This window comes from Oratosquilla oratoria, chromosome 12 (assembly GCF_046742065.1).
Source record: "Oratosquilla oratoria isolate Oo_2021 chromosome 12, ASM4674206v1, whole genome shotgun sequence".
Classification (NCBI taxonomy): Eukaryota; Metazoa; Arthropoda; class Malacostraca; order Stomatopoda; family Squillidae; genus Oratosquilla; species Oratosquilla oratoria.
In genome coordinates, this window is record NC_134788.1 from 21,891,399 (window position 1) to 21,918,584 (window position 27,186).

The 27,186-nt window shown below is 41.7% G+C and overlaps 2 protein-coding genes across 3 annotated transcripts in view; both read right to left on the bottom strand.

The window, feature by feature from the left end:
- The window catches only part of LOC143031084 (uncharacterized), a 434,563-nt gene that overhangs the window by 168,162 nt on the left and 239,215 nt on the right, over positions 1 to 27,186 (bottom strand). The gene's annotated exons all lie outside the window — the stretch shown is intronic.
- PIG-O (phosphatidylinositol glycan anchor biosynthesis class O) overlaps positions 20,195 to 27,186 on the bottom strand; it is a 33,690-nt gene continuing 26,698 nt past the window's right edge. For both annotated transcript variants that reach the window (XM_076194488.1, XM_076194487.1), the window contains 2 exons: positions 26,318 to 26,426; positions 20,195 to 22,476 (listed from right to left, as the gene is read on the bottom strand). In XM_076194488.1, coding sequence (XP_076050603.1) covers positions 22,279 to 22,476; positions 26,318 to 26,426 — 307 coding nt within the window. In that variant the 3' untranslated portion in view covers positions 20,195 to 22,278. The remainder of the gene's footprint in view (positions 22,477 to 26,317; positions 26,427 to 27,186) is intronic.

Genomic DNA, 27,186 nt, shown 5'->3' on the forward strand with positions numbered 1-27,186 from the left:
ACCCACCATAACGCGTAGAATGTATGAACACAAAAGGGGTGGGGGTGCCTACGCCAGGAGGCACTGAGTAGTTGCTGCTAAAGCCGTCGTCTTGGCCCTATGATGCGTTTCTTGGAGTGTTGGGGCAGTTAGCAGTCAATGCTTAGTATCAGAGAGAGGTGTGGGACTCGAACCCATCATTAAGCAAATGCGACATCAACATGTTTCTGATTATGCCACAGTAACAAGTAAAGCAAGTCGGGGAAGGGTCCCAGTGGCAAGAATTCACTTGAGATTGTAAAAGATGTTACAATGGGAAAGCGGGGTACCGTCAGTCCCAACAGAGTGCCATAAAATGGACGCCTCCTGAGTTTATGTGGGAACTGTCCCGGACCGCCGCAAACCTCAAGAAAAAATAAGATAAAATAGATAAATAAATAAACAGATAGGTAAATGAATATATATATATATATATATATATATATATATATATATATATATATATAATAGATATAGATATAGATAAATACAATAGTAATGATGAAGAACTCTGACCGTCTCCCCGCCGCCAGGCAATCCTCCGCATGCAAGCAGGAGGCTGGGTGAACCGTTTCTTCGAGGAGGTCCTGGCGGAGGACCACGGCGAAGAGAGCCTTCTGGGCACTCTCAAGGGTGACCCCGCCACCTGGACCTCCGACAGAGGGCGGGACTCGGCGAGTGAGGAGAACACGCCGCCCCTCACCCTCGAACATTTACAGGTGAGGAGAGTTGAGGCACGAAAGGTGAAGTCATTGTATTGTATGAACACTCCAACCTAGCCTATAGTTGCATTGGTACAAACTTTGATATTGTAGGAAAATAATGTGTATATTCATGCCAAAGGTATTTTCTTATGATTGAGTAGCCAAGTAAAGTACATACACATAAAAAGTCTGCCCCCATCTACTCTCAGCTTTCGTCTCTCACAAGCAAGCACAACACCACTACGCTTGCGTTCAGGACACCATGCGGGTCTAAAATAGAACCAACACAGGATAAGCCAGGCCACGGGATCAAATCTCCCTATATTCACCCATCACACAGAGGACACACCTCACCTGCACTACCCGTGCACAATCCCCAGACATGAGTCGTCCATTGCCAACCCTCCTTACAGGATGTAAGAAATGTAGTTCAACTTGGTAGAGAAATGTCTTGGGCCCGGTCGTCAGGCCTTCGGGATGCACCTCCAGGTGGAGGATTGGCGGAATGGAGATGGTGCTACCCGATGCCCATCTTGCAAGGTCAGGTTATCCTTGATAGGAGATATAGCGTTCACAGTTACAAGACTACTCGTGACAGCCGATCCTTCTCTTGCTCCCCAGGGCGCCTTCTTGTGTTTCGGGTTCGGCTTGATCGGTGCACTGACCGCGCTGGTGATCGAGCTCGCCCTGGCTCGACTCTTTGGAAAGGAGACGAGGACACGAAGTAGTGTCTTAAGCAAGCAGGCATCCTAGTGGAAGCTCATCAAGTCAGCTAGAATCCTCTCGGAAGCTTCTGGAGCGCACAGGGAACTACCTCACCCTCTGTAGCCGGATTCACTTGACCTTTCTCTAGTTCTCACCCACCGGGGACTTCACTGGGAGCATCCGGAATCTTTGTGGAAGGTTCGTTCCCCCCATGGTCGTGAGGTTACCTACTTGTTGGATGACCACGTGTTCGCTCGAGTCATTTGGTGTGCTAATGCGGACGCCTAAACCTAACTCCTGCTTAATCAGGTATTACGCAGTCATGTTTGTGGTTACTGCTACACGATAGAGATGTAGGTTACAAAGAATTAACGATAAACGGTTGTAAAAGAACTAGGATTACATTGATACTCAACATAGAATTATACAGATCCGTAGAACTGGTTTATTGGATCCCATACGAGTGATACAAAACACCATGTCACATGAGGTCACTCACATGCCGTCTATTGACCCGTCGGTCACGCCTCAAGTCGTTGACACTTCTGTTACACAAAGAATAAGAAATGCGCACACACACACCGTCCCTGCGTCAAAGGTAGTAGTTGATCACTTGTGCTTCTAAATAAAATGTATGACCATTCATACCTGTTTACATCTATAAACCTTTGGACTAAACCCACTCCAGTTATGAATCTTTTCCTCGGGGTATGACACAGTTGACCCCTGGTTCTTTTAGGTGAATGACATGACCAATCCTGGAGCTGTGTGAGGGACCTGTCACACACCTTCCCTGCGGAACTTTGGTGTAAGCTCCGTAAACCACCCGCTGTCCTATCTCAGCCGAGAAGGACACATCAAGCTCTTGGTGAGGAGGAGGAGGAGGCGACACGGGGGGCTGTAGAAATCCACTTCTCATACCAACAGCACCTCTCTCCCGTAAGCTTGATGGTGATCCTTGAAGACCTTAGTCACAACCAACACGGCTGCTCAGCGGTCGTCCTGATGTGGGATTAGGGTTCAACACTGCTCGGCTGCAGCCTAACTGACAAGCCCCACTCTAGTCACCCGACAAGGGCTAGAAAAGGTAACCGAAGCATAGCCTCCTTAAACCTAACCTGTTTGGTGACTGATGCGTGAAGGGAAATCTGAGTACTGTATAGGTGAGAGATACAGCTACATTACCTAGTCCGCTGTCGGAATGGGGGCCGTCTGTACAGATGTTGACGGCGAAAGGACGAGAAGGATAGTAGAGAAATTAGCTCTTTACGGATGAAAAACTGTGGTGGTGGTGAAGGAGCTCTTGTCGAGAAAGGTACATTCTAATGATACTGAAGAACAATGATGTCTAAAAGTGGATTTTTTTTTTTTTTTTCATATAAAACTTTCACTGCTGATGCGTAGACCGTGGGAGTATATAGGGTATAACATTCATTGGGATGTAGGTGAGTGAGAAAGAGGAAGTTTGGCATTCATAATTGATTTTGCTTTCTATGAGAATTTGGTCCAAATTCTAAAGGAATAGTCCTTCCACAACTCGGGACGGCACCAAAAAGATGCCACAGGTTCAAAGACAGACAGTTTATAGATATTTTAGGCGAGCGATTCAAGAATGACAACAGTCGAGGATCAGAGCTAGAAATCAAGTTTCTTGAACGACTTGGAGGAAAGTGTTGCCTAGTTTTATGAAAGGGAAGTTTTGCAGCTGTGATGTCTGCAGAAATACATGATGGCTGGTTTTGGGGCTGAGAATTGCAAACCACCGTTCATTGTCTTACAGAGGATGCAGGTCGTTGGAGGAGGTGGTTGTTTTGGATCAGGTGGGTTCTGGCACATAATGTCAGTATTTCGGCGTGTGGGCAGGGGTTTACTTTCTGCATCATCATCGATGGTTTTGGATAAAAAGAAAGGCGCTAAGGATGTTTCCTTGGTGGACTCCTAATTGGATGTGTATGGAAATACCAGTCATATCCCCACGCACACCCAGAAAGTTTGGTGAGATAATAATCGGGACATGAAAATGGGCAGAGCTCCGTGGAAGCATAGAGGAAATACTGGATCCACCATAGCAAACACCTTTCCTATAAAAGAAGAAGAAAAGTAAACATGGTGATTGTTGGCACAAGCAGCGTAACTTATTGTTTCTGTTTGTACAAATATGTCTACGACGCTATGGTAATCGCCGCCAAGAATACCTTCCAGATGGTGGAGAGGCTAGGCCAATCCTCGGTCCTCCTTTCTCCACCTCGCCAAGAAGAACGACGGTTCCTGGCGCCCTTGGAGAGACTACCGGCGGCTGAACAGGACAGAGCCTGACTACTATCCACTCCCCAACATGGCTGAAACGGTACACCCACTATAAAAGGCCCTTCACGGAAAACCGAAGGACCCCCTCTGGAACTTAGCCATGCAAGCCGCTTTCGTTAACGCGGAAAAGCCCATCGCCCATGCTACCATCCTCTCCTTCCCCAGACCAGGAGACCAGTCACAGCTGTCAATGGACGCCAGCAATATCACCATAGGGACAAACTCTCGAACAAATCTTCTTCGGCACACCCACACCTCTCGGCTTCTTCAGCAGGAAGCTCTCCCAAGGTCGAGCTCAGCTACACCTTCGACAGAGAGCTCCTCACTATCCACTACACCGTCCGCCACTTCCTCGAAGACACCTCCTCCTTCATCATCAACACAGAGCATCTACCTCCTCTGCCTCGCCACCTCCCCGCCATCGCCGAGCTCAATTGCACCGTCAGGCTCTTCCCGAGGACAAAGAACCCTGTCGCCGACGCTCTCCCCCGAATCTCCATCGACGCAGTCCATCTCGGCCTCTACTACAAGACCATTGCCAAAAACACAACGGGCAACGGGAAAATCACTCGCTGGATGATGATCTGATCCGAACTAATGCACATGTACGCAGCGGGTCAGATACAGGCTTCGGGCTGCAAGTAAGGCAGTTCTATTCTGCCCAATATAGGACTAACTAGTCTCTCTTGTCTCCATGGCATAAACCCGCCATGTTTCTATCAGCTTAGTAGAGATCGAGATGAGTTCTGGATGAGCCATATCTCCCCGGCTCATCCAGAACTCATCTCGATAAGACCACCCGCTCGCGCGGGATCGGTTTTTGTGGGAGGGGAAGGAAGAATGTCTGTAAGAAAATGAAAAGATAGTCGTGTATAAAAGAGGGTTTTTGCCAAAATGCCTTCTTTCGTGAGCGATTAGGGGTGGTTGGTGGTCGTGGCTCGGGAGAAATGGACAGGGAACTTGGATGGCGGCGTCGACGCCTGGAATTAGAATTACCGAAAGTTGAGAAAATGGTAGGAGGCGTAGTAGTAGAGGTGGAAAAACGGAAAATTCTTTAGTGGGAGGTAAACTGAAACAAGAAGATGTAGTATAAGAGAAAGTTAGAAAGGAAGCTTTGATGAACCTGTGGATTTATTTACTGCACTGTTGTAGCCGCAGAATAGGAAAGCTTACTGGGGGTGTCTCCCTAGCCAGAAGAAGAATAATGAAGAGGAAAGAGGAGGAGAAAGAGGAGAAAGAGATGGTGGTGGTGGTGGTGGTGGTGGTGGTGGTGGTGGTGGTGGTGGTGGTGGTGGTGGTGGTGGTGGTGGTGGTGGTGGTGATGATGATGATGATGATGATGATGATGATGATGATGATGATGATGATGATGATGATGATGATGATGATGATGATGATGATGATGATGGAGAGGAAGAAGAAAAAGAGGCAGAGGATGAAAAAGGAGAAGGAGAGGGATGAGAAAGAGAAGGAGAAGGAGAAGGAGAGGGGAAGCAGAGGAAGAAGAAAAAGAGGTAGAGGATGAAAAAGGAGAAGGAGAGGGATGAGAAAGAGAAGCAGAAGGAGAGGGGAAGCAGAGGAAGAAGAAGAAGAGGAGGACGAAGAAGAAGAAGAAGAAGAAGAAGAAGAAGAAGAAGAAGAAGAAGAAGACGAAGAAGATGAAGAAGAAGAAGAAGACAAGAGGAAGAAGAAGAGAAACAAGCTATGCTTAGGTGGGCAGAGTGGATCCTGAATAGGGCTGCTCAGACATACAGGAGGCTGTAGAACTGTCCTCTACTAGTGCAAAGTGATCACTACTTGTACTGGGTTGGCGAAAAGGAAAAACGAAGGTAATGTGACTAAAATAGGAGGAAATGTTGTACTGTCCGTCTTTTATTCGCTACTTCACGTTTTGCACCAGTAAGGCGTGGTGAAACTGTAGTTTCCTTCTAGGAATGCATAAAATAATTTGAATATTTAATTCCTAAAACAAAATGGAGTGAGAAGTGGTAGAGGCTATTGTGTGCATTTTTGGTTTGCAATGCCCTGATTCCATCGAGTCCTATTTTTTATCAAGAAGCAATAGTAAATAAAAGTAAAGATATATATTTCAGTCAAATCTGAGATTTAGAAACCAAAATTCAATATAAAGACGAAGAAAATATTCGTCACATTTAGACATCTCCCGAAGCGACATGACGTCATAGCAAGTCGACTGCTTGGTGACACTTTCACCGACTCGCCCTTCCTAACTTTTTCCTATTTTGTCACGTGTCATATCAACCTTATCACTTTGAGAAAAACCGTGAATTGAGTTAAAAAAAAAATTATAATAATGCAGCATGGTAAGGGCAAATGAAACTACGAACAGAAAGACGAAAAAATGCGTAACACTGATTATAATGGTACGGCATCAAAGTCTGTGACAAGTGAAGATGAAAATGATACATATCGATGAATTTGAAAACTGCCAAGTATTTACATTTAACTGTCCCGACTAGACCACACGGTTGATAATGTTGCACAACGATGCGATAGCACCAGTCAGTCAAAATGAATCGATATTCTTTTTTAAATGGAGTATAGTTTCTAACCATAAAAGAAACATACGTTACACTGACCCTTAAGTCTCTAAAAAGATATCCACAAAAGAATTAGATACATTACAATAACTCTATTTATTATTATTATTATTATTATTATTTTTTTTTTTTTTTTTTTTTTTTTTTTTTTTTTTTTTTTTTCCCAATAGGGCGTCTTCATGAAAACACGATGTGTTGGAGTGAGTGGTCTACGGAAAGGTAAAGGACAGTACCCCATAGACTATGGACAGCGCGATATGTTGAAGTGGTCTACGGGAGCGTAAATTAGAACACAAGTCCATTATGCATGGAACAGTTCGTCAATCAGGCGCGTCTCCGTGGTAGCTTGGAAAACCGATATTTGGTACTTTCGACGCATTTAGTCACAAATAACAAACAATACTGACTGCAACTATTTACCTTATTTATATTTTAGTCTTTCTTCTCCAAGTTGTCGGCACCCGATTCCGTTCAATTGTTCTTAAGTAAATGTGATTCCTTGGTGACGTTTCTATATCCATGGAGGGAAAGGAAAGAAGACTCTTAACTTTTTTTTTTCTTTCTTTCTATATTTAGAATATCCAGAGTCCTTTGTGAATGCCAACAACAAAATGATAAAAACAATTCAAATGGAATTACACAGACACACCTGGTTTTGGTGAAAATAACTATGTCGCCCGCCCGCCCCCGTGGCTGGTCTGAGCTTGACTGCTTTCTCAATAATATTGTCGACATTTTCCACGATCTGTGAATGGGATACGGGGGCAGCGTACTGCAAGTAACTGTACGCCTCATATTGTGTATTCTCCTCATCCCTGCGATACGACAGTTTTTATGATTAATCATAACAGGAAACGATGTACAGTCATGTCGTATGCAACAAAAGATATAAACAAAGTGACGAGCTATTCAAATCAAATTTCCTTGTGTTTATTTTTTTCTTCTTCTCATTTTCCATTTACAAAACAAATTTTCTGTTTTGTTTGTGATATTCTACTACTGTTTGAAATAGTTTAGATGAATTAATAATTGTTTCTGCTCTAAAACAAGCGCGCAATAGTCGTACCGCAGCGAAAGTTCCAGAACATGAGGCACACAATTCTCTGTACGCTCAAGATTAAGTTATCATCTCCAAGGTAATGAAGTACATAATGATGTAAGTCCATTGTGTAATATTGTCAATAAAGGTAATATACATGACAAAGAATGATACATGGCTGCAGAGCAGTCGTTGGACCCAAACAACAAATTGATAACGTCTTGATGCCATGTTGCACGTTTCCTGCTTCAGCAACAACGCGACAACCGATCCCAGCTGGTATCGTGGGTTTGGTCCAGAAAAAAAAAGGTAATGTTTCCCCTAGAATGTAAACACCTAAGAATAAATAAATAAAAAAAAAACAATAATAACAAATACGAATTATGAGAATGATGATAATTATGTTACCACATATCATACCGCAGTCTCTCAGAATACGGCTCGACATCTCAGTCCCGTTCCAATGTGGAAGGGACTTTTCCTTTTGAGAGCATATGCTGCATCTAACAAAAGAAAAAAATAAATAAATAAATAAGAATGGAGATAAGCTGACCTGCAGTGAGTATTATTTGGTTCCAGCAGGAGGAGGGGCAGTTATACGGCCACTTTCAACGTCCACTCAGTAACGAATATTAATATTATGCAAATACACCGTTTGTTGTTGCAATTGCGTCAATGGAGTATTGTTTACAAAATAAATATTATAAGAAAGCTATCGTATATTGAAAAATTTACTAAATAGTTAACAACAAAATATATATTTGCATAAATTCTAATATATAGTGAATCACATTTGGGTGTCCGCAATGAAATGATAAATTTCCATCTGTTAAAGTTAGCCTGTCTGTGTTCTTAAATCACGTGCTAAATCCGTGACCGACAGCTATTACCCTCCAATATGAGAGCTTATATACCTGTGGGTAACAACAAAAACTTACACGTACCCATCCTCTTGCCCAGGAGAAACAGTAACAACCTGCAGCCTTAGTGGAAGCTATTGTGGCAACCAGTGTCGCTAACCACTACACAAGCAAACTGCGCGTGCGTGCGTTCGAAAGAACATCAAGTGCCCCCCCCCCCACCCACCTCCCTCCAGCTTCAACAACTGCTGCCGAGAGCCGCCAGCGACAAGAGCAGTAGCAGCTGCGAGCTCTCGTCCAGATGTTGATCACGGGTCCAGCACGTGGTCCAATACCATAGGTGATTCACGCATTCACCTGAAGATTCGAGGAGGAGGAGGAAAATGAAGAAGACTGGGGAGGAGGAGGAAGAGGAAACTGAGTAAGAAGAGAAAGGGGTAGAGCCAGAGGAGGAGGAGGGGGTGAAGGAAGAGGAGGGAGGAGAGTGGGTGGAGGGGGGGAGGAGGAGGAGAAGGTTATATTCTCAAATCCACAACATGGACACACAAGACCTTGGAAGAGGAAGAAGAAGAAGAAAAAAAAATCAATCAATAAAAATCGACAGACTACCCTCCCCGAGGAGAGGTCGCCGAAGAACGACGAAGATCCCAAAGGACGCCTCCTCCTCCCCCTCCTCCTTCTTCTTCTTCTTCTTGGCCCAGGATCCCTCGAAAGTGACCTCAGGTCACCATAATGCTTTATGGTCTCCTTCCGTCTTGGTGACAAAGTCCTGGTGGGCTCCTTTTATGGTATTCTGTTTATATTCTATCTATTTTGGCAAACTTTTTTTTTTTTTTTCTTTTTTGGGGGGGGGAGTGTGTGTGGAACGGGAGAGCGAAATTCCCCATATATATATATATATATATATATATATATATATATATATATATATATATATATATATATATATATATATACATATATATATATATATATATATATATATATATATATATATATATATATATCAAACACGAAGAGGCCATTGAGCTGTACATAAAAGCAGCCAGGATACTCTAGGACCGGCGATGAGTATATATACAGGAGCCTAAGTACAGCATACGGCGCCTATGTACAGAGACAAGTAGCTTCAAAGCAGACGATATGTACAGGAAAAGGGGCGCATATGTACACACAGGCGGGGAGAGAGAGGGAGAGCAGACAACCCACATAAGCACATACTCGTAGAGTGCAAAGAGTCAAGCGCGATATAATCTCTTGTCGTTTGGTCGATCTGGCTACCCCAGAGTGGAGACTTCCAAAACGAGGTTTTCCTCTCCCAGAAGGTACACACACACACACACACACACACACACACACACCCAGGAACCACCACCAGGAACCAGGAGACAAACTTGCTTGAAGTCCACTGATGGGACAAAGCCTCCTTGAGGAACTCACGTGCAGTACCAGCATCGGCCAGCGATTACTAACCCGTACCTCGGCCAACCACGTGATGATGAGCACTGGGTTCATTAAGGAACTCACACCCTCTGTCTTCGAGTCACCGGCATAAGAACATTCTGCCTCCAATTTCCCATGCATCACACTTGACCTCACGCCAAAAGGAAGCCCGTGTATATAAATGCTGGGCGAACCCCGAAGATGCAGATTGCCTCGGAGCATCGCACGTGAGCCTGGCTCGCTGCTCCTCGTTTTCTCACCACCACCCTACTCCCCCGCAAGCAGACCAAGTTGGGACACGACTTGAAACTCACAGTCGCCTCCTCCCTCCCCGTCCCTTCCCCCTTTTCTCGCCCTAAGAAGCGAGCTATCATTATTGGCGCCCAACATTCATTTATAGATAAAGAAATAGATTCTCTCCATCAGAATTTGGCTCAGCCAGCCTAATATTGGCACCCAACGTGGGACTCCCAATCCCCAGCTCTGCCGCTTGACTACCACCAGATCGACAGCCGCCGCTTGACTGCTGCCAGCCGCCATTTGATCTGCCAGATCGTCTGTCAACGCTGCCTGCCGCTCGACTGCTACCAGCCGCCACTTGATCTGCCAGATCGTTCTCCACTGCTGTCTACCGCTCGATTGCCGCCACTTTTCTGCCAGATCGTTTGCCTCCGACTGCCACCACTTGTCTGCCAGATCGTCTGCCACCGCTGCCTGCTGCCAGCACGACTGCCAGTTTGCCTACCAGGTCTACCATCTGCCAGCTCGCCTGCCCACATGTTCGACTGCCTACACTCTCGCCCACCACAGATATATTCGTTGCCTACCACCACCGCCCCTAGATCCTTTAGCAAATTAGAGTAGTGAGCGTCCCACACCTTGACCCACCCAGACGCTCAACGGAAATCACAAAGTCCCTCTCCTCGACTCCGTTAAAGCTAATGATAAGCAAACTCGACTGTCAAGTCCACGACGCTCTGGGTGGTCTAACGCCCCCACCCACTAACTACGACCATTCTCAGGTGTCGATTTTTTCAGGGAGATGTTACAACCACGCTCGAATGCCACCGTACGACGTGATCCCAGGACGCGTTCCAAGTACGAGATCCCCTTAGCAGCCTCCCGAGATGCACCAACCTCTTCGACGTCATCTACGACGTACAAGAAAACTCCGGTCCCGCGGGGATAACCGAGCGTCCTGAGGCTTGCTACCCTGTGGCAAACGGACATCACCTTCTGCTACCACTGCAGTCTAATGGCCAGCTCTACCCACGCCTTCAAGTTCCGGACCCCCGTCGTGAGGACAACTTCCTTGACGATTTTTTGTCGAGACTCCACACGACTCCACTTCTAGCCTCGACTACCGTGGGGGCGTGGTAGGAGTAGTCCTCACTCCTGGTCACTCCTCCTATCCTCACCTCTTCTCTTACCGCCCCACGACCTTACTGACTCGCAAGTGGTTCCATGGGACTCACTCGCCCCCCCCCCCCACCACCACCACCAGTGTGACTCGACCCAGAGCTTCCTTGAGGCCCACGGATGGGGCAAAGCCTCCTTGGGGACACGTACAGTACCAGCATCGACCAGCAATGACTAACCTGCACCTTGGCCAGCCACGTGATGATGAACACTGGATTCATTGAGGAACGCATACCCCTGTCTTCGAGTCACCGGCGTAAGAACATTCTGCCTTCAACCTCCCATGCATCAAACTTGACCTCACGTCAAAAGGGAGCACGGGTTATCGCCCGAGCCCTACACAAAGCTAAGGAAATACAACAAAGAAGCACCTCAGAACCACGAACCAAAAACGAAAATATCCTCCTCATAGCACCATCATCGGACCTAACTTACTTCCTAACCAAGAAATTAAAACCCATAGGCGTCACAGTAATATCAGACAAAGGACGACAAATAACGCAACTTCACAAATAACAGACAAAATTCCACTCAACCAGACAGTATCCTATACAAAATCCCCCTGCTCGGGATGCAACCTAGCCTATTATGGTGAAACATACAGGGAATTAAAGAAACGCATACATGAACACAAAGCTGATATCCGTCACCACCGCACAACAAACTCCTGGGTAAACCACATATATGATAAACAACATTTACCTCAATGGAACCAAGCTAACATTTTACATGAAAATCTAAACAAACCACAAAGAAAGACACTAGAAGCAATGTACATAAACACCAACGATTGCATCAACAACAGAACAGGAGATATCAAAATTGCAAAACATACCGCCAAATACGCCATGCGACAATTGCTCACACATAAACAAACAAATACATCCACCCGCGTCACACCAGACCCCACATGACCACCAAGCCTAGCAACACACGGAATCCCACCCTGCGTCCCTCATAAACCACAGCAACTTCCCTACAAATACCTATGCATTCATTCTCTGTAAATATTACCTCTGAAGAAGCCTCAAAGACGAAACCGGTCAGGAATAAAGTCTCTTGTTCTCAATCGTGTCTTTCCATTCTTACCATTCATACACCTGTCATGATGTCACAATATATATATATATATATATATATATATATATATATATATATATATAAATATATATATAATATTGAGTAACATAAAATAATGTTACTCTCAGCCTTATTACTTTAATGAAAAATATAAAATAACTTCAATGAATAGTTTTTGTTGCCGTATGACCAGGGCCCAGATATGGGTAAATGCCCCCCCCCCCAACCTCCACACACACCACCACTACCAACACCTTCCACGTCTGATGGTCACTTACAGCACGATTCACGTGTAACATTCATCCACAAAACAATATTTATACACACATCATTCATACACACAACTCATGGTAGATAAATCATACATTAAAAGTACATTAGGGGGAATTTGCTTTACCTTCTTTTCACCAAAAGTGCCACCCCCCAAAACGTGTCGCCCCAGGGCATTGCCCCCCCCCCTTTCTGTCCCTCCCCTTGTCGAGGCCCTGCGTATGAATTAGAATATTATTTCGTGTTACCATGCGCTTTCTGTATCTCGCTTGTGTGGCACAGGGATGCCGTTTTGTGGGAATTTCCCACAAATTTGTGGGAGAAATTTGCTCACATGGGATGTTTTGTGGGAGGACACCTCAATATCTGTGGGATTTTTGTGTGGATATTTTGCATTTTTGTTGGAGGTCTCATGGGAATTTTGATTTTTGTGGAGTTTTTATGGGATATCAAGTAAATGTTAAAATAATAGTAATAATAATAGTGCAAAAGTACATACACAGCTAAATAAGGCAAGACACCCCGTCAATTTTCAAATATGTATCACAGTATCAGCCAAGTATCAACAGAAACGGTTATAGCTGGCCCGGGCCTGGCGGTGGGGGGGTGGGGTGGCATTGGTGTTCTCATAAATTCGTATTTCGTGTTGCCACTCCTTGTGTTTTCCTTCTAGATCTAGTATTTTTTGCTTTGATCTTGGAGTCTTGTAGGTTTTTTTTTCTGAAAACACCACAAATCTTGTAGTTTTTCATTAATCAAGATAAAAATGTGACAAGTGCCCTAAATTTGTAAATAAATAGGCACTGGTAAAGAAACTAAAGACTACCGAATACCGATTATATTCTAGCTAAGTCTACCCTAATACGGAAAACATCACATTTAATCTTTATTGCTTAATGTCTAGTTATATGATGTATGTATACGTACAGAACCTATAGAGGTAAAGAAGGAGAACGTTTTGCACGTCTCACGGGACCGCAAGCGTGATTTCACATAGAGCGTGTGAGAGCGGACAGTGGAGAGTAGGACCAACGTACAGAACGAATTACGAAATTTGAATTGAGTGCGCAGTAAGACTCGGACGTACCAAACGTAGACCTTAAGTGACGACATACATTTTAGGTGGACAGTAGTAACAATCATTTTTTACCGTTTAGTACCTCTAAGGGATGCAAAAGCAGACACCATTTATATAACTGTCAAAAAATGTTTGATGGAAGATGGATTAGATGTTAACAAATTGATAGGTATAGGCACAGATGGGGCAAATTCAATTGTAGGTCACCATCACTCATAGCATTGAAGAATGACAACCCTGAAATAACTCTTATAAGATGACAAGTGCTGTAGTGACTTACCGATCACGCTATCAAGATAGCGTGATCGGTAAGTCACTACAGCACTTGTGTGTGTGTGTGTGTGTGTGTGTGTGTGTGTGTGTGTGTGTGTGTGTGTGTGTGTGTGTGTGTGTGTGTGTGTGTGTGTACGGTATATATATGTGTCCCTTCAAGAATTTTGCTATTATTTCATTTTATTTTATTCTATTTTATTTATTTATTTATTTATTTTTATTATTATGATTTTTTTTCCTTTTATCCAGAAAAATTAATGGCGAATCATGAACGAAATTTTGGGCGCAGTTACCCGTCTGCAAAGGAAAGCTAAGGAGGACAAATTGAAGATGGAGTGAGTGGCTGTGTCTAAAATTCCAAAGTTGACTACTTTCTTCAAGATAAAAGTGACACTGGCACATCTGAACCTCAAGATGGACATTTCCATCCTTCAACATCAGTTGATGAAAGTGCTATTGAACTTGAAGCTGAGGTCAAGAAACCACCCGAGTATGATGAGGATAAGTTTCAAGTTTGATCATTTGGAAGAAACCGAAACAGCGGTACTCTAAGATGCTGGTAGATAAAGGTAGACAAGGTAGATAGAGGGTTATGTGGCAAGAAATTCATTTTTATGTGTTGGATGTTTGGTAAATAATAGCCACAAAGGAGTTGCATAATCTCGCTCCTCGTCTAAAGTTTGTAAACAACCGCTGATGAAACAATATGTAAATTAAGCCAGTGATGCATTGATTTCGAGATTGCTTGAGTAAGCGGTACTTCTTAAGACGTTTGTAACAGTGTCTCTGATTGGAGAAAAGGTGGAGGAGAAAATTGAATTGGTTCGCGAAAGTAAAGTCACGCCCTTATGGGAGGCACTTAGATGTAAGAGTAAAGATCATTGGACTAAAAAAAATCATGGCGAACTGACTTGTGAACAAATTGAGGATTCTAGTGGAGACTTTTCTGGTACGTTGTAGAAGAATTGGTGAAGACAACCAAGAAAATATCTCAAGTTTAAATTCCCCTATTCTATGCATATATACTAAGTGGAACTTGACTAAGTCGGATGATCTGAGGCATGGGGCCTACAGATGAAAATAAGTAATGGAAATTGCGTGACTAACCTACGTTAACCCATTCAACTCCGATGATGACAAGATGTCTTGTCATCATCGGAGTTGAATGGATGAAAAGAAAGTGAAAGTGGAAGGAAACTATAGAGAGGAACACTAGATGTAATAGTAAACACTGCTAACGACAGTGGAAGTAACGGAGGTAACAGGTACACAGTAGAGAAGAAGAGCAAAATATAGAAACAATTGATTCAACACCAGTGTCAAAAGATGTGGAGAAAAAAATAAATAATAATCATCCACCTATCTAGGAAAGTGGACACCAAAATTTGATGAGGTTTTGAAAGAATACTGGATTGTTTAAGAAAGCCGGAACTGTCGAAATAAAGACTTTGAGTTCACTTTCTCCAAAAGACACTCTCATAAAAACTCTTGACAGCTCCTAGAAGCTTTCCTCCTATCCCGTATATCTGAAAAACCTCTCACAGTGCCTTCCTGTCTACCCTGTCATAAGCCTTTTCCAGATCCATAAAAGCCCAAAAAAACATCCTTACCTTTTCCTATAGCTTTTTCACATATCTGTCTTACCACAAAAATCTGATCTATGCAACCTCTGTCCTAAATCCACAATGTTCCTCACCAATTACTCCCTCTGTTCCTCTCCTAATCCTCTTAATCAACTACATTTAACAAGCTAATCCCTCTGAAACTACTACACTCACACTTGTCCCCTTTTCCCTTTAAAGTGGAACTATACAGGCACTCCTCTAGTACTCCAGTACTCTACCCTCTCTCCAGCAAACATTAAATAACCTCACCAGCCAGTCCACCATTGCTGTACCTCCTTTTTTTTTTTGACATTCTGCATGCCATCCATCCAGACCAGGTGCCTTACCTGCTCTCATCATCTTAACTGCCTTCACTTCTTCCTTATTTCTTTTCCATTTTCCTCAGTCATCATGGTCATTTTCTTAGCACTTCCCACTGCAACTATCTTTCCCTCCCTATCCTAACCATTGGTGGGATAAAAAAAAAATTCTTTTACTGTACCACTATCATGCAAATATCACTTAGGCTGTATTATAGCCTGTATAAGCCAATTTTCAACAACTGGTTCACAGAACTCGCGAAATTCCAAGAACAGGTTCGTATGAACCGGCTATAAATCCTACCATTGCTTTTAACCAAAGCTTTGATATCACATGTAAATAAATAAAACCACCACACCATTTGAACAGTTTTATATATCCAAATCACCAGTATAAAAAAAATCTTCAGAAGATAATGAAACTTCAATAATGGAGGTAATGCATTAGCAAATGCACAACCAAGTGCATATAGCAGTAAGAACAAATAATATATATCTCACACACACACACACATATATATATATATATATATATATATATATATATATATATATATGTATATATGTATATATATATGTATGTATATACATATGTATATGTATATACATATGTATATACATATATATATATATATATATATATATATATGATATATATATATGTATATACATATATATATGATATATATATATATATATATATATATGATATATATATATGATATATATATGTATATACATATATATATATATATATATATACACACATATTACACACATATTTGTGTACACATATACAATATGCTGTGCACTTTATTGCCTCTGATATACTGTATTTTTTACACAGTTCACTCATCATAGAGGCATTGTACTATATGATTATACACTGCTTTTGATTTGTCTATCTACAGAATCATACACAGCATTCATGTGTAATTGTGTGTACCCACACTGTCTACAAAATATATACATCATCTACAGGCTTCTCCCTCTTGTTGGGTGTTGCCATTAGTATCCCTACAATTTGTGACTAATATTCAGAGCTCCTAGGGGAATAGGAGCCTAGAATTAACCTCTTCACAGCTTTGGAGGTCCTGGAAGTGCATACAATGGATAGGAACAGAAATGATCCCTTCACACTGCCCATTTGCAGCTTATGTTGTCTATTGCAACCACACTAAGTACATGATATGGTTTGCACTTATCCATTTATGTGCATTATGGTAATACTATGGTATATTATGGCACATACTATATACATTATATATATACTTATATACATACCTACAAAGTAATGTCATAACACATTCATAAAATTCAACAAAGACCCACTGTGTTGGATATCGTCTACTTCATTTCTTATCCAACACAGTGGGTCTTTGTAGAATTATGTGCATACATATATAATGTATATAGTAATAACACAGTAATAATTGTTGTTGCCTTGAGTTCCACTGATTTAAAAACCCACATCCTCACAGTAGCTGGCAAAAGTCACTGGGCCCTACCACAGATCTCTCAGAGAAGAAACAAAGGACTGATGTCTGTTGTATTAATGTTGAACTATTTTTATCATCAACTTGTACTAGTGAGAGACACAGAACAGTCACAAGTAGTCAGTTCTTATGCACAAAAGCAGAGGAATCAAAGCTGATAGGGATTTTAGAGACCAAGTGTATGAAGACAAGTAACGGTGAAGATGATCAAACTGGACACTGTGAGGACAGAGCCAGTATGACATTTTGATTGTCACAGCTCTTTCAAGTACACTCATGTACTTGAAAAAGCTGTAACAAGCGAAACGTCGTACTAATAAAGGCTCCGTCCTCACTTGTGGTGTTTATTTCCATAGACTTTTCGGCAACTGCCAATATTTGTCTCACAAGATCGCTATCCCTATGAGTGCCCCAAAATAAACTGCCTTGCAAAATAAAAGGATTAATGAATAAAGAAATTAATAAATTAAGACATGATATTACATGTATAAACAAAATAGGTCTCTTTCAAAATAAATTTCTTAAAAACATTGATTAGAATTTTAATTACAATCCTCTGTATGTTCCCCATCAATATCCCCACACATTTCAAAATTATCTGCCGTCTCTATGAACACACATTCAAACATTTCAGGGGTTACATTTACAGATAAGAGGGTGGTGGACGGGAGTGGAATGGGTGGAAGCGGGTGCGTACTTTTGACCTGGCTACCTCCCATATAAGAGGGGGAAAATCCTATGGTATATAGATATTTACGAGTTCATTAATGTCATTTCAAAGCGCAGATATGTTTTCAATTCTACAATAAACTTCAGACTTATGAAACCCACATAATGCAGAAATGTGTAATTAATGTTTCAACCAACATTTGTTCAGACAATTCTCTTGAAACAGACCTATATTGTTTAAATATGTAAGGAACATTATGTTATGAATTTTTTTGTACTTCTTCATATGTTGCCAGACAGTTTATTTTGGGAAACCTTCTATATAATGCAAGGGACCTTTCCCCATCATCAGGGGGTGGCTGATTCAAAGCACAAACCCACTTCATACACATTAAAACCCATTTATCTTATGTACATATATATACTGTATATATATATATATATATATATATATATATATACATATATATATACACACACACAGTTACAGTAAACATATATGGTGGTCCAGCAAGATGAATATTGGAGAGAATTAATTTTCCTGCTTTAAATCTAGTCGACACCTTCTCCGCATGAAGGCTGCTCAAAACTGTGCCGATTCTCGCCAAATGCTGGGAGTTTGTCTGAGTAGAAACAACTTCAGTTACATTCCACTTTTCAAATATCCACATGTCAAATTACCTTTGTGTCATATATTGAGAAACTGAATGGCAAACTAAGAGAGAGTAAATTTTTACAAAAGTTAAGAACATAAGACATAAGAATAAAGGACCATAAGGCCTACACTAGTTAGACACTGTTGACATATTCTCAGGTAAGTGTTCTAACTATTCAAATTCGCATCGGTTGGCGAGAATCGGCCCAGTGGGAAGTGACCTTAACCCCTTCACTCCAGGCCAAAATCTCGCGGGCAGCATTAGCTGCCAGACATGCGATGTTGCATTAAAAGAAAAATAAAGTTACCGCTGTATTGCTCGTTCTCTTTCACCCGTGAATTTTGATAACCATAGAAAATATGATGAAGCCAGTTTACAGAGTATGGGGGTCACGCAGGTACAACTACAATATATATAATCAAGACGCCGACATCGGCATCCTCGCATACCCACTTGCTCCTCATGACACCTACGTAGGCGTCACCGTATTGAAGGGGTTAAGAACTGGTCTCTGAACCATGCCAAAACCCAATCAATCAATCCATTGCCCCTGGTCTCTCTGGCAAAAGATCTGCCCACTTATTGCGCTTGGTTTCAATTACCTTTCTTCCACTTTTTCACATAAAGAGAGCCAACAATTACCAATTGTTCCCCTCCTCTTTCTCCTACCAGCAGGTGATAAGGAGACAAACTTGTATTAACTGTAATATAAAGGAAAGGTATTATGCATTATGGTATGAAGTAGCTTTGCTGTGGATGTGCTGTGTCTTGCTGCATTGCCTATGACCCAGGGCAATGAGTGAGATGCAGGGATGACCCGTCATCCAGGAGGACCCAAGAAAAGAGGGAGGGAGGAAAGGTGAATGGGAATGGAGTGGGTGGGGATGAAATGGGTGGGAGTGGATTTTATGCCTTTTGACTTTGGCTACCTTCCTTGTAAGGGGGAGAAAGCCCTTGGTATTATATGTATGTATTAAGCTCATAAAGGTCCTGTCTCTTTGTCCCTACCCATCATACCTAGTTTGAAATTCTATTTTGATGTGTGTTTTACCTATACATCTCTTTTATTTTGTAGTATAAATGATCCCATCTCTCCCAATTCATCATACCTAACCTTAAATTCATGTATGGTTCGAACTTGGTCTATATCCTTAATTTTCATTTTTTTGCCAAGTTGAACCAAGGGTATGGTTCATTAAATTCCATGCTACAAAACCCTCTGTGAGGCCCACCATCCTAGCCTTATGATAGGGGTTTGTGACGTAAAAAAAAAAATATATATATATATATATATATATATATAAAATCATTTATGTGTGAGTACATGACTGAGGGGTTATATGTTATCATAATTATAAAACTAATAATAATATTAATAGTAATAATAATAAAAATCCAATATCCCCATGTAAAGTAACACAGGTCCCTCATTGTACACATCTCCCCAATATGTGCTAAACCCATTTCCAACAAGTTTCTATTTTATGGAGAGAGGGAGAGAGGGGGAGAGGGAGAGGGAGAGAGGGAGAGAGAGAGAGAGAGAGAGAGAGAGAGAGAGAGAGAGAGAGAGAGAAAGAGAGAGAGAGAGAGAGAGATGCAGGGCAGGGGGGGAGGAGTAAAAAAATGTTATGCAGAACTTAAAGGGATCGTCCATTAGAAAATTGAACTTTTTTAGTTTGGGGTGAAAGTGGCTGAGATTTTTTCCTAGTAACTGTCTTGCCTCAAAGAAGATACCGAGTTTTCAAGTCATTTATGCTTATATTTTTTTTATTGTGATTTTTTTTTTCGAGGGGTAATTTTTGAAAAAAATTAAATTGATTCAGAGGATAGACCTTTTGACTGGATATTGATTATTTTTTGTCTTTATAATGGGCTAAGATAGATGAAGAAACAGAGGCAGAATTATGATGTTCTAATCAGTCTGTTATGAGAAAAAAAAATCCAATTTAAGTTGATGAAAAAAGAAAAGAAAAAAAAAAATGTATATATGAAAAAATCCTACTAGTCCTTGACAGGACATAAATCTGCCTCTAAATGTTCTCCCAATTATGCTGAATCCGAAAAGGATTTGCAGTTAAAAATCAGTGAAGGCGTTTTGGATATGAATCAAGTTAAATGTGCAAAAATCAAGTTTTTCAGGAATGAGCGTCATAGTTTTTTTGTTCATGGTTACTGGTCCCCTTTCATCATTTAGGATGTTATGGTGTTGAAAGGGTATCACAGGCACAACCCTACTTTGTTGCCAGCTTTTGATTAATTACAGGTTTATATAATGAATCCAGTTAGTATCCACCAGGGTTATATTGCACTTTTCCTTTTCTTTTCTTAGCGCGATGCATCTTTGGCGACAGACGATCTTTATCTGCCATCCTAAGCTGTTTTATGGCATCACCGGTTGCTGTCCCTCTTGCTGATGGCATATATGCAAGTTCATAACCAAAGATGTGGTTCAGAACTGCAACTTGAGCACAGAATTGAACTCTAGCTGCTGATGCAAACTTCCTCTTTGAACTCAAAGCCCAGATCTTTGCATGGAAGCTTTCATTTTGGTTTTGTGTCCTTCCCTTGAGGCATTTCTCTAAAAGCTCTGTAGAGGTGAGGTCTTGATATATTGCCAGGATGGATTTCCGCTTCTCAGTGGGAATCTTCGCCAGGAACGGCTTCTTGACTCTGTGAGACTTGGGTTCCTCTTGCCTGGCTAGTGCTCTCTGGAAAAAAAACACCACGAGTCTTCTCCCTTAGGACAGTAAGAATGCAATGGCTTCTCATCTGTGCTGACGGAATGCAGGTAGGAAGCCATAATAGCTTTACGCATTGTCTGAACGTCAGTATTCACACAATCACGTATTGCCTTCCCATAATACTGTGTCAACTGTCACAGCATCTGTCAACATATTAGCTCGTATGCTATTATTTATCATACAAAAGCATAAATATTGTGCAAAATACACAGCTTCTTTTGTTAGCAAATATATGTAACAACAGAAAATGTAATATGCAGTACGCAGCGCACATGACCCAGCCACAGTAGGGTTGGGGGGGGTACTGTATTATTTTTTTTTAGATAGTAAAAATCAAGATACAGCTTCCATACTCAGCCACGAGATAGCTTATGAGCAACACTTTTAGAGGAAATATTTTCAGAATTTCGTTTTTGTTTTGTTTTTGTTTTTCGTGATTTTCTGATGGACGATCCCCTTAATGTATGGGCTTATTTTTCCTACTGAATTATGTATTAATTCTATATAAATTCACATTGTGCAACAATTTTCCTGAACTTCCCTCACATATATGGAGGCATTAGTGTACACAAGAGTACTGTAATTCCTGCAGAAGTAATATACACCTACAGTGTATAAGCATTGAAAATAAATGATTAATTTATGATGAAATAGGACATGGAACATAGTAACAATTCTCTCTCTCTTGTACATCAAAACTCATTAAAAAAAATGATATTACAAATCTCTCCTTTTCCAGCCCCTGCCCTGTGAGTAGGCAGTTCTTAAACTATTATTATGCTCTTCTTCTGCTCTGCAACGATAAGCTATGGTTGTTTATGGGTAAACAATCCAGGATGTCATATGACGTCTAAAATCCCTGCCATTTCCAAACAGCCTAAGACCAAGTTAAACCGAATAATTTTGACAAACAATCCTCCTCATTCGGAATGAGTTTGTGCTCCACAACAGAATCCCCTGGAATACAGTGAGGTTCCTTATTAAGAAGAACGCCATGACCATCTCTTCTTACAGGGTGCCCTCTTGTTTGCCATGCTAGGAATGCTTTCTGCTCAGCTCCTCCGTCCAGCGGTCAACCTTCTTAAACACACAGAGGAATATCAGGTTACCTGCCAGAACTGACACACATGTGACAACTAGTCCTGCCGCTTCAAAAATGACATGAGGGGCAAAGATCTTCCATACCATCAGGTGACGCCGAAGCACAAGCGCTGCCACCATGGTGCATATGACCTGAAGAGAAAAAATGGGAAGTGATCCTTTTATCATTTGTTATCAATAACAAAGCACTTATTATATCACCGACAATCAATTAATCCGTTACCCCTGATCTCTCTTACACAAGACCCACATCCTCCAGGACATTGGCAATAGCCTCTGGGCAGGACCTTACCTCACTGTGAGAAGAGATATTGTGTTACTCACTGTCTGGGGGTATTGTAGTATCAAGTGTTCTGTGTGGTGAGTGCATCAGGGACAGTTTGAATTTGGCCAGGCCTATTCTTTGTTGGTATTGTTTTAATGATGGTAGCATGGTTCTTGCTTGGTATACGTATGAGGGTTTTCTCTGTGGGACTTTTATCTTATATAACCAAAAATATACAATATATGAGGAAAATATGCCAAACTGCCTTTCACAGGTACAACTTAACATGGGTAATGACATTTACACAATATAATTGTAACTGCATCTTGTCCATTGCACTGGGTCATAAGCAATGTAGCAAGACACGGCACATCCACAGCAAGGCCACTTCATGTAATCAGCGACTCTACCCTCTCTGTCACCTCATGCCGAGAAAGAGAAGATGAGGAGAAATTCCTTAAGGCTGTGTCAAAATATTATTCACTAACAAGCACAATAGCAAAAATTTGTCAAAGAGTGATCAAAAACAGATGGGTTAAGTACCTGGAAGAAAAATCTATACTGAACCCAAATCAATTTGGATTTAGACAAGGGAGATCCTGTACAACAAATCTGATTTGCTTTTACTCAAGATTAGTAGACATAATAGAAGAAAGAGATGGATGGGCAGACTGTGCTTTTCTGGACCTGCAAAAGGCATTCGATAAGGTACCTCATAGGAAACTAATAAATAAGATAGAGTCAAAAGGTGGCATCAGAGAAAAATTATTGGAATGGATGAAAGACTTTCTGATTGGGAGGAAAATGAGAGTTGTAATTAGAGAAAAATTCTCCAACTGGGAAGAAGTAAAAAGCGGGGTCCCGCAAGGATCAGTACTGGCCCCGATCATGTTCGCTGTATACGTTAATGACATGAATGAAGGCGTGGAGTGCTATATAAATTTTTTTGCAGATGATGCAAAATTACTTAAGAAGGTAAAAACGGAAGAGGACTGCAACTCATTGCAACAAGATCTGGACACAATATGGAATTGGACTCAAAAATGGGAAGTAAAATTCAATATTAAGCAATGCAGCATAATGGAATTTGGAAAGAGTAAAAATAGAATATCAAAAGATTACAGAATTGGGGGAAAAAAAAAAATAAAACTAACTATGAAAAAGATCTTGGAGTGATGATTGGAAAGGACATGAAACCAGATAAGCATATAAACAAGATGTTCGGAGAAACCTACAACTTATTGAGAGCAATCAAAGTGGCATTTACCTATATGGACGAAGAAATGATAAGGAAAATACTACACTAATACGACCAAAACTCGAGTACGCAGCATCACTTTGGACACCCAGTACCAAAAAGAATATCAAGAAACTAGAAAGATTACAAAGAGCGACAACAAAACTAGCACCGACACTCGCCGAACTAACATATGAGCAAAGACTATCCAAATTGAACCTACCAACTCTGGAACAAAGAAGAGAAAGAGGAGATTTGCTAACTATCTACAGAATAATGAAAGGAATGGAAGTTTTAGACAGGAACGACCTATTAATGTGGGACAACGGTAAAACAAGAGGACACGGAAAAAAATTGAAAAAGGATAGTTATAGAAAAAACTTGAAAAGGAACAGTTTCCCACACAGAGCGATAAATACATGGAACAAATTAGACAACAAAATAGTATGTGCTAACACTATACAAGATTTTAAGATAAAACTTGATGCGGAGAGATACAAAGACGGGTCACCACGAGCATAGCTCCCCTCCCGTATATTACAACTAGGTAAATACATAGGGAGTGGTTATGTGTGAGTGATATTTTGATGCATCCCATTGGGATTTCTCCCCATTTTCTATTTTTTTATATGAGGGGATGGAGAGGGAGGTTACCAATTAAATGAAGCAGCCTTGCTATGGATGTATTTACCTAGTTGTATTTACGGGACAAGAGCTATGCTTGTAGTGACCCATTTTCATATCTCTCCGCATCCAGTTTATTCTTAAAATCGTGTAAAGTTCTGGCATTCACTGTTACTCTGTTCAGTTTGTTCCAGACATCAATCACTCTGTGTGGGAAGCTATTCTTTTTCAGGTCTCTTCTATAAGTGTCCTTCTTTAGTTTCTTTTTGTGTCTTGCTGCATTGCCTATGACCCAGGGCAATGGGCAAGGTGCAGGAATGACCCATCATTCAGGAGGACCCAAAAAAAGGAGGAGGAGGAAGGGAGGGGTGGTGAATGGGAGTGGAGTGGGTGGGGATGAAATGGGTGGGAGTGGAATTATGCCTTTTGACTTTGGCTACTTCTCTTGTAAGAGGGGAAAAAGCCCTTGGTGTGTGTATGTCTATGTAACTGAGAATAAGATAAGGGCCTTGACTAAAAGGCGAATGTCTGTTGAGCAAGGAAGGGAGAAGACAAGAGATAGGTGCAGGTGGAGAATGACTATGACCCTTCATCCACAAGAACCTAAGATGAGAAAGGGATGATAGGTGGGGGTGGGTTCATGCAGGGCCCTCACATTGGGGTGGGGGGGTGCATATGCCCTGGGGTGGCACATTTAGGGGGGGCGGCAATTCTAGTCTGGACATGTCACCCACGAGGCTGACAAAATAATTATAATAAAAAAAGGTCAAAGGAGCCCTGAATATTTTACCATGTGAATTTTGCGTGAGAATCAACAGAATATGAAATAGTTTTCCCTTGTCCCTTTCTGCAATAGGAACATTAGATACAATTCTTAAAATCCGTTTAATTATTTCGCGAGCCAATAGCTAAAACAGGCTGTAAGGGATTGTGGAGATGGGAAGTGGTGATGGGGGAGGAGGGGGCGTCACTGAAAACTCTGCCCCGGGGTGGTGGGGGGTGGTGGGGGTGGCACTAAAGTCCCAGTCACACCAAGCTTACAACCTGTTTCCGACCACCTTCGACCAAAAATCAAGCGACTGGTCGGCAACACAAAACCAATGCAAGGAATTGAAATGGAAAAAGTTAATGTGGTTGATAAGATGAAAATCTATGTACTAGGAACTATTCAGCGTTGTAAGATATCTGTCTATCGATCTATTTATCTATCTTATTACCAACTACCAGTGACTTCCAAAGACTACCTGCAACTGGCTGGTGACCACCTGGTCGGAAACAGGTCGTAAGCTTGGGGTGACTGGGCCCTTAGGCATGTAAAGGCTCTGGGTGCATGTCTTAGCTGGCTGCTGCCTCCCTTATAATGGAGAAGAAGGAAGCCTATTGGTATCTAGTCAACCCTCCCACCTTCATCAGGAGGTGCAACCCAGAGGAACTGACCAAGATCTCTATCAATCTCAGTTGTATTTCTTCAACTTTTTTCACAAGTGGAGATCTGAGAGCTGGTAACTGCTCTCCTCTCCCTACTGTACAACTTTCAGTCAGTCAGTGATGTGGAAACAGCAGTCCCCCCACAACACAGACAACAGTCCACAGGTTCGTTCTTCCCAGAGAGCTCTTGGAACCTCCTAGAGTTCTCTGGGAAGAACGAACCTGTGGACTGTTGTCTGTGTTGTGGGGGGACTGCTGTTTCCACCTTGAGGCTCCGGGTTATCCCATTCAGCAAAACTCAAGGTAACAATTGACTGACTGCATATAACTACATTGTCAACACCTCATTAAGGGGCTCAAATTATTAACAAACTAAAATTTAATGACAAAATTCATATGGTGATGTATCACCAACTAACCTTGAAAGCGTGAAGGCTTATGTATGAGAGAGAAGTTCTCCAGAGAGCAGAGTGAGTTGCTTCCACATTGTCAAGAAGCAGAAGCTCACCACGGCCCAGACCTTCCATGCTGTTAAGAAATAACATCAAGTCACTTCATCACTATAACATATAAAAGAAAGATGATGATGATGATGATATGCTTTAAATCACACACACTCCCCCCCCCCCTATCGGGAGGCTAGGACGGTGCCCCTCACAGAGGGCTTTGTAGCGAAAGAAAGGGATATACAAAAAATAAAAGTAACCCTTAGCAAACAAGGACGCCAACATCCTGAGGTGCAAGTGGATCTAAGAAGATGCCAGTATCATTGTACTGATTATATTTATATTTTATTTGTAGTTGGGTGACCCTCATATTCTGTGAACAGGCTTGATTGTTTTTTCTGTGGTTATCTACATTCAGGATGAAGAAGAACGAGTATTACATTTTCCCTTATCTCCCCTTCCTTCCATCTTTCTCCTCTCCTTCCCTCTTCTCTCTTCCCCTTCATCCTCTCTTCTCCCTGTTTCCTCTCATCTCATCCCTCTTCTCTCCTCTCCCTTGCCTCCCTTTCTCCTCTCTCCTTCTCTCTTTTTGTCTTCCCTCTCCTCCCCTTGTCTTCTCCCTGTTCTCTCTCTTTTTCTTCCCCACCCTCCTCACATCTCCCGTTCCTCTTCCACTTCACATAGGTCGTCTTTATATTTCATAACGCCTATTGTGATGGGTGGGAATGGTTTTTATGCCTTTATTTTTTGGCTACCTCCCTTGTGAGGGGGAAAAAGCCTTTGGTATATGTATGTATGTATTGTGATGCATCATCAAATCATTGTACATCAGGCAGCCTAGA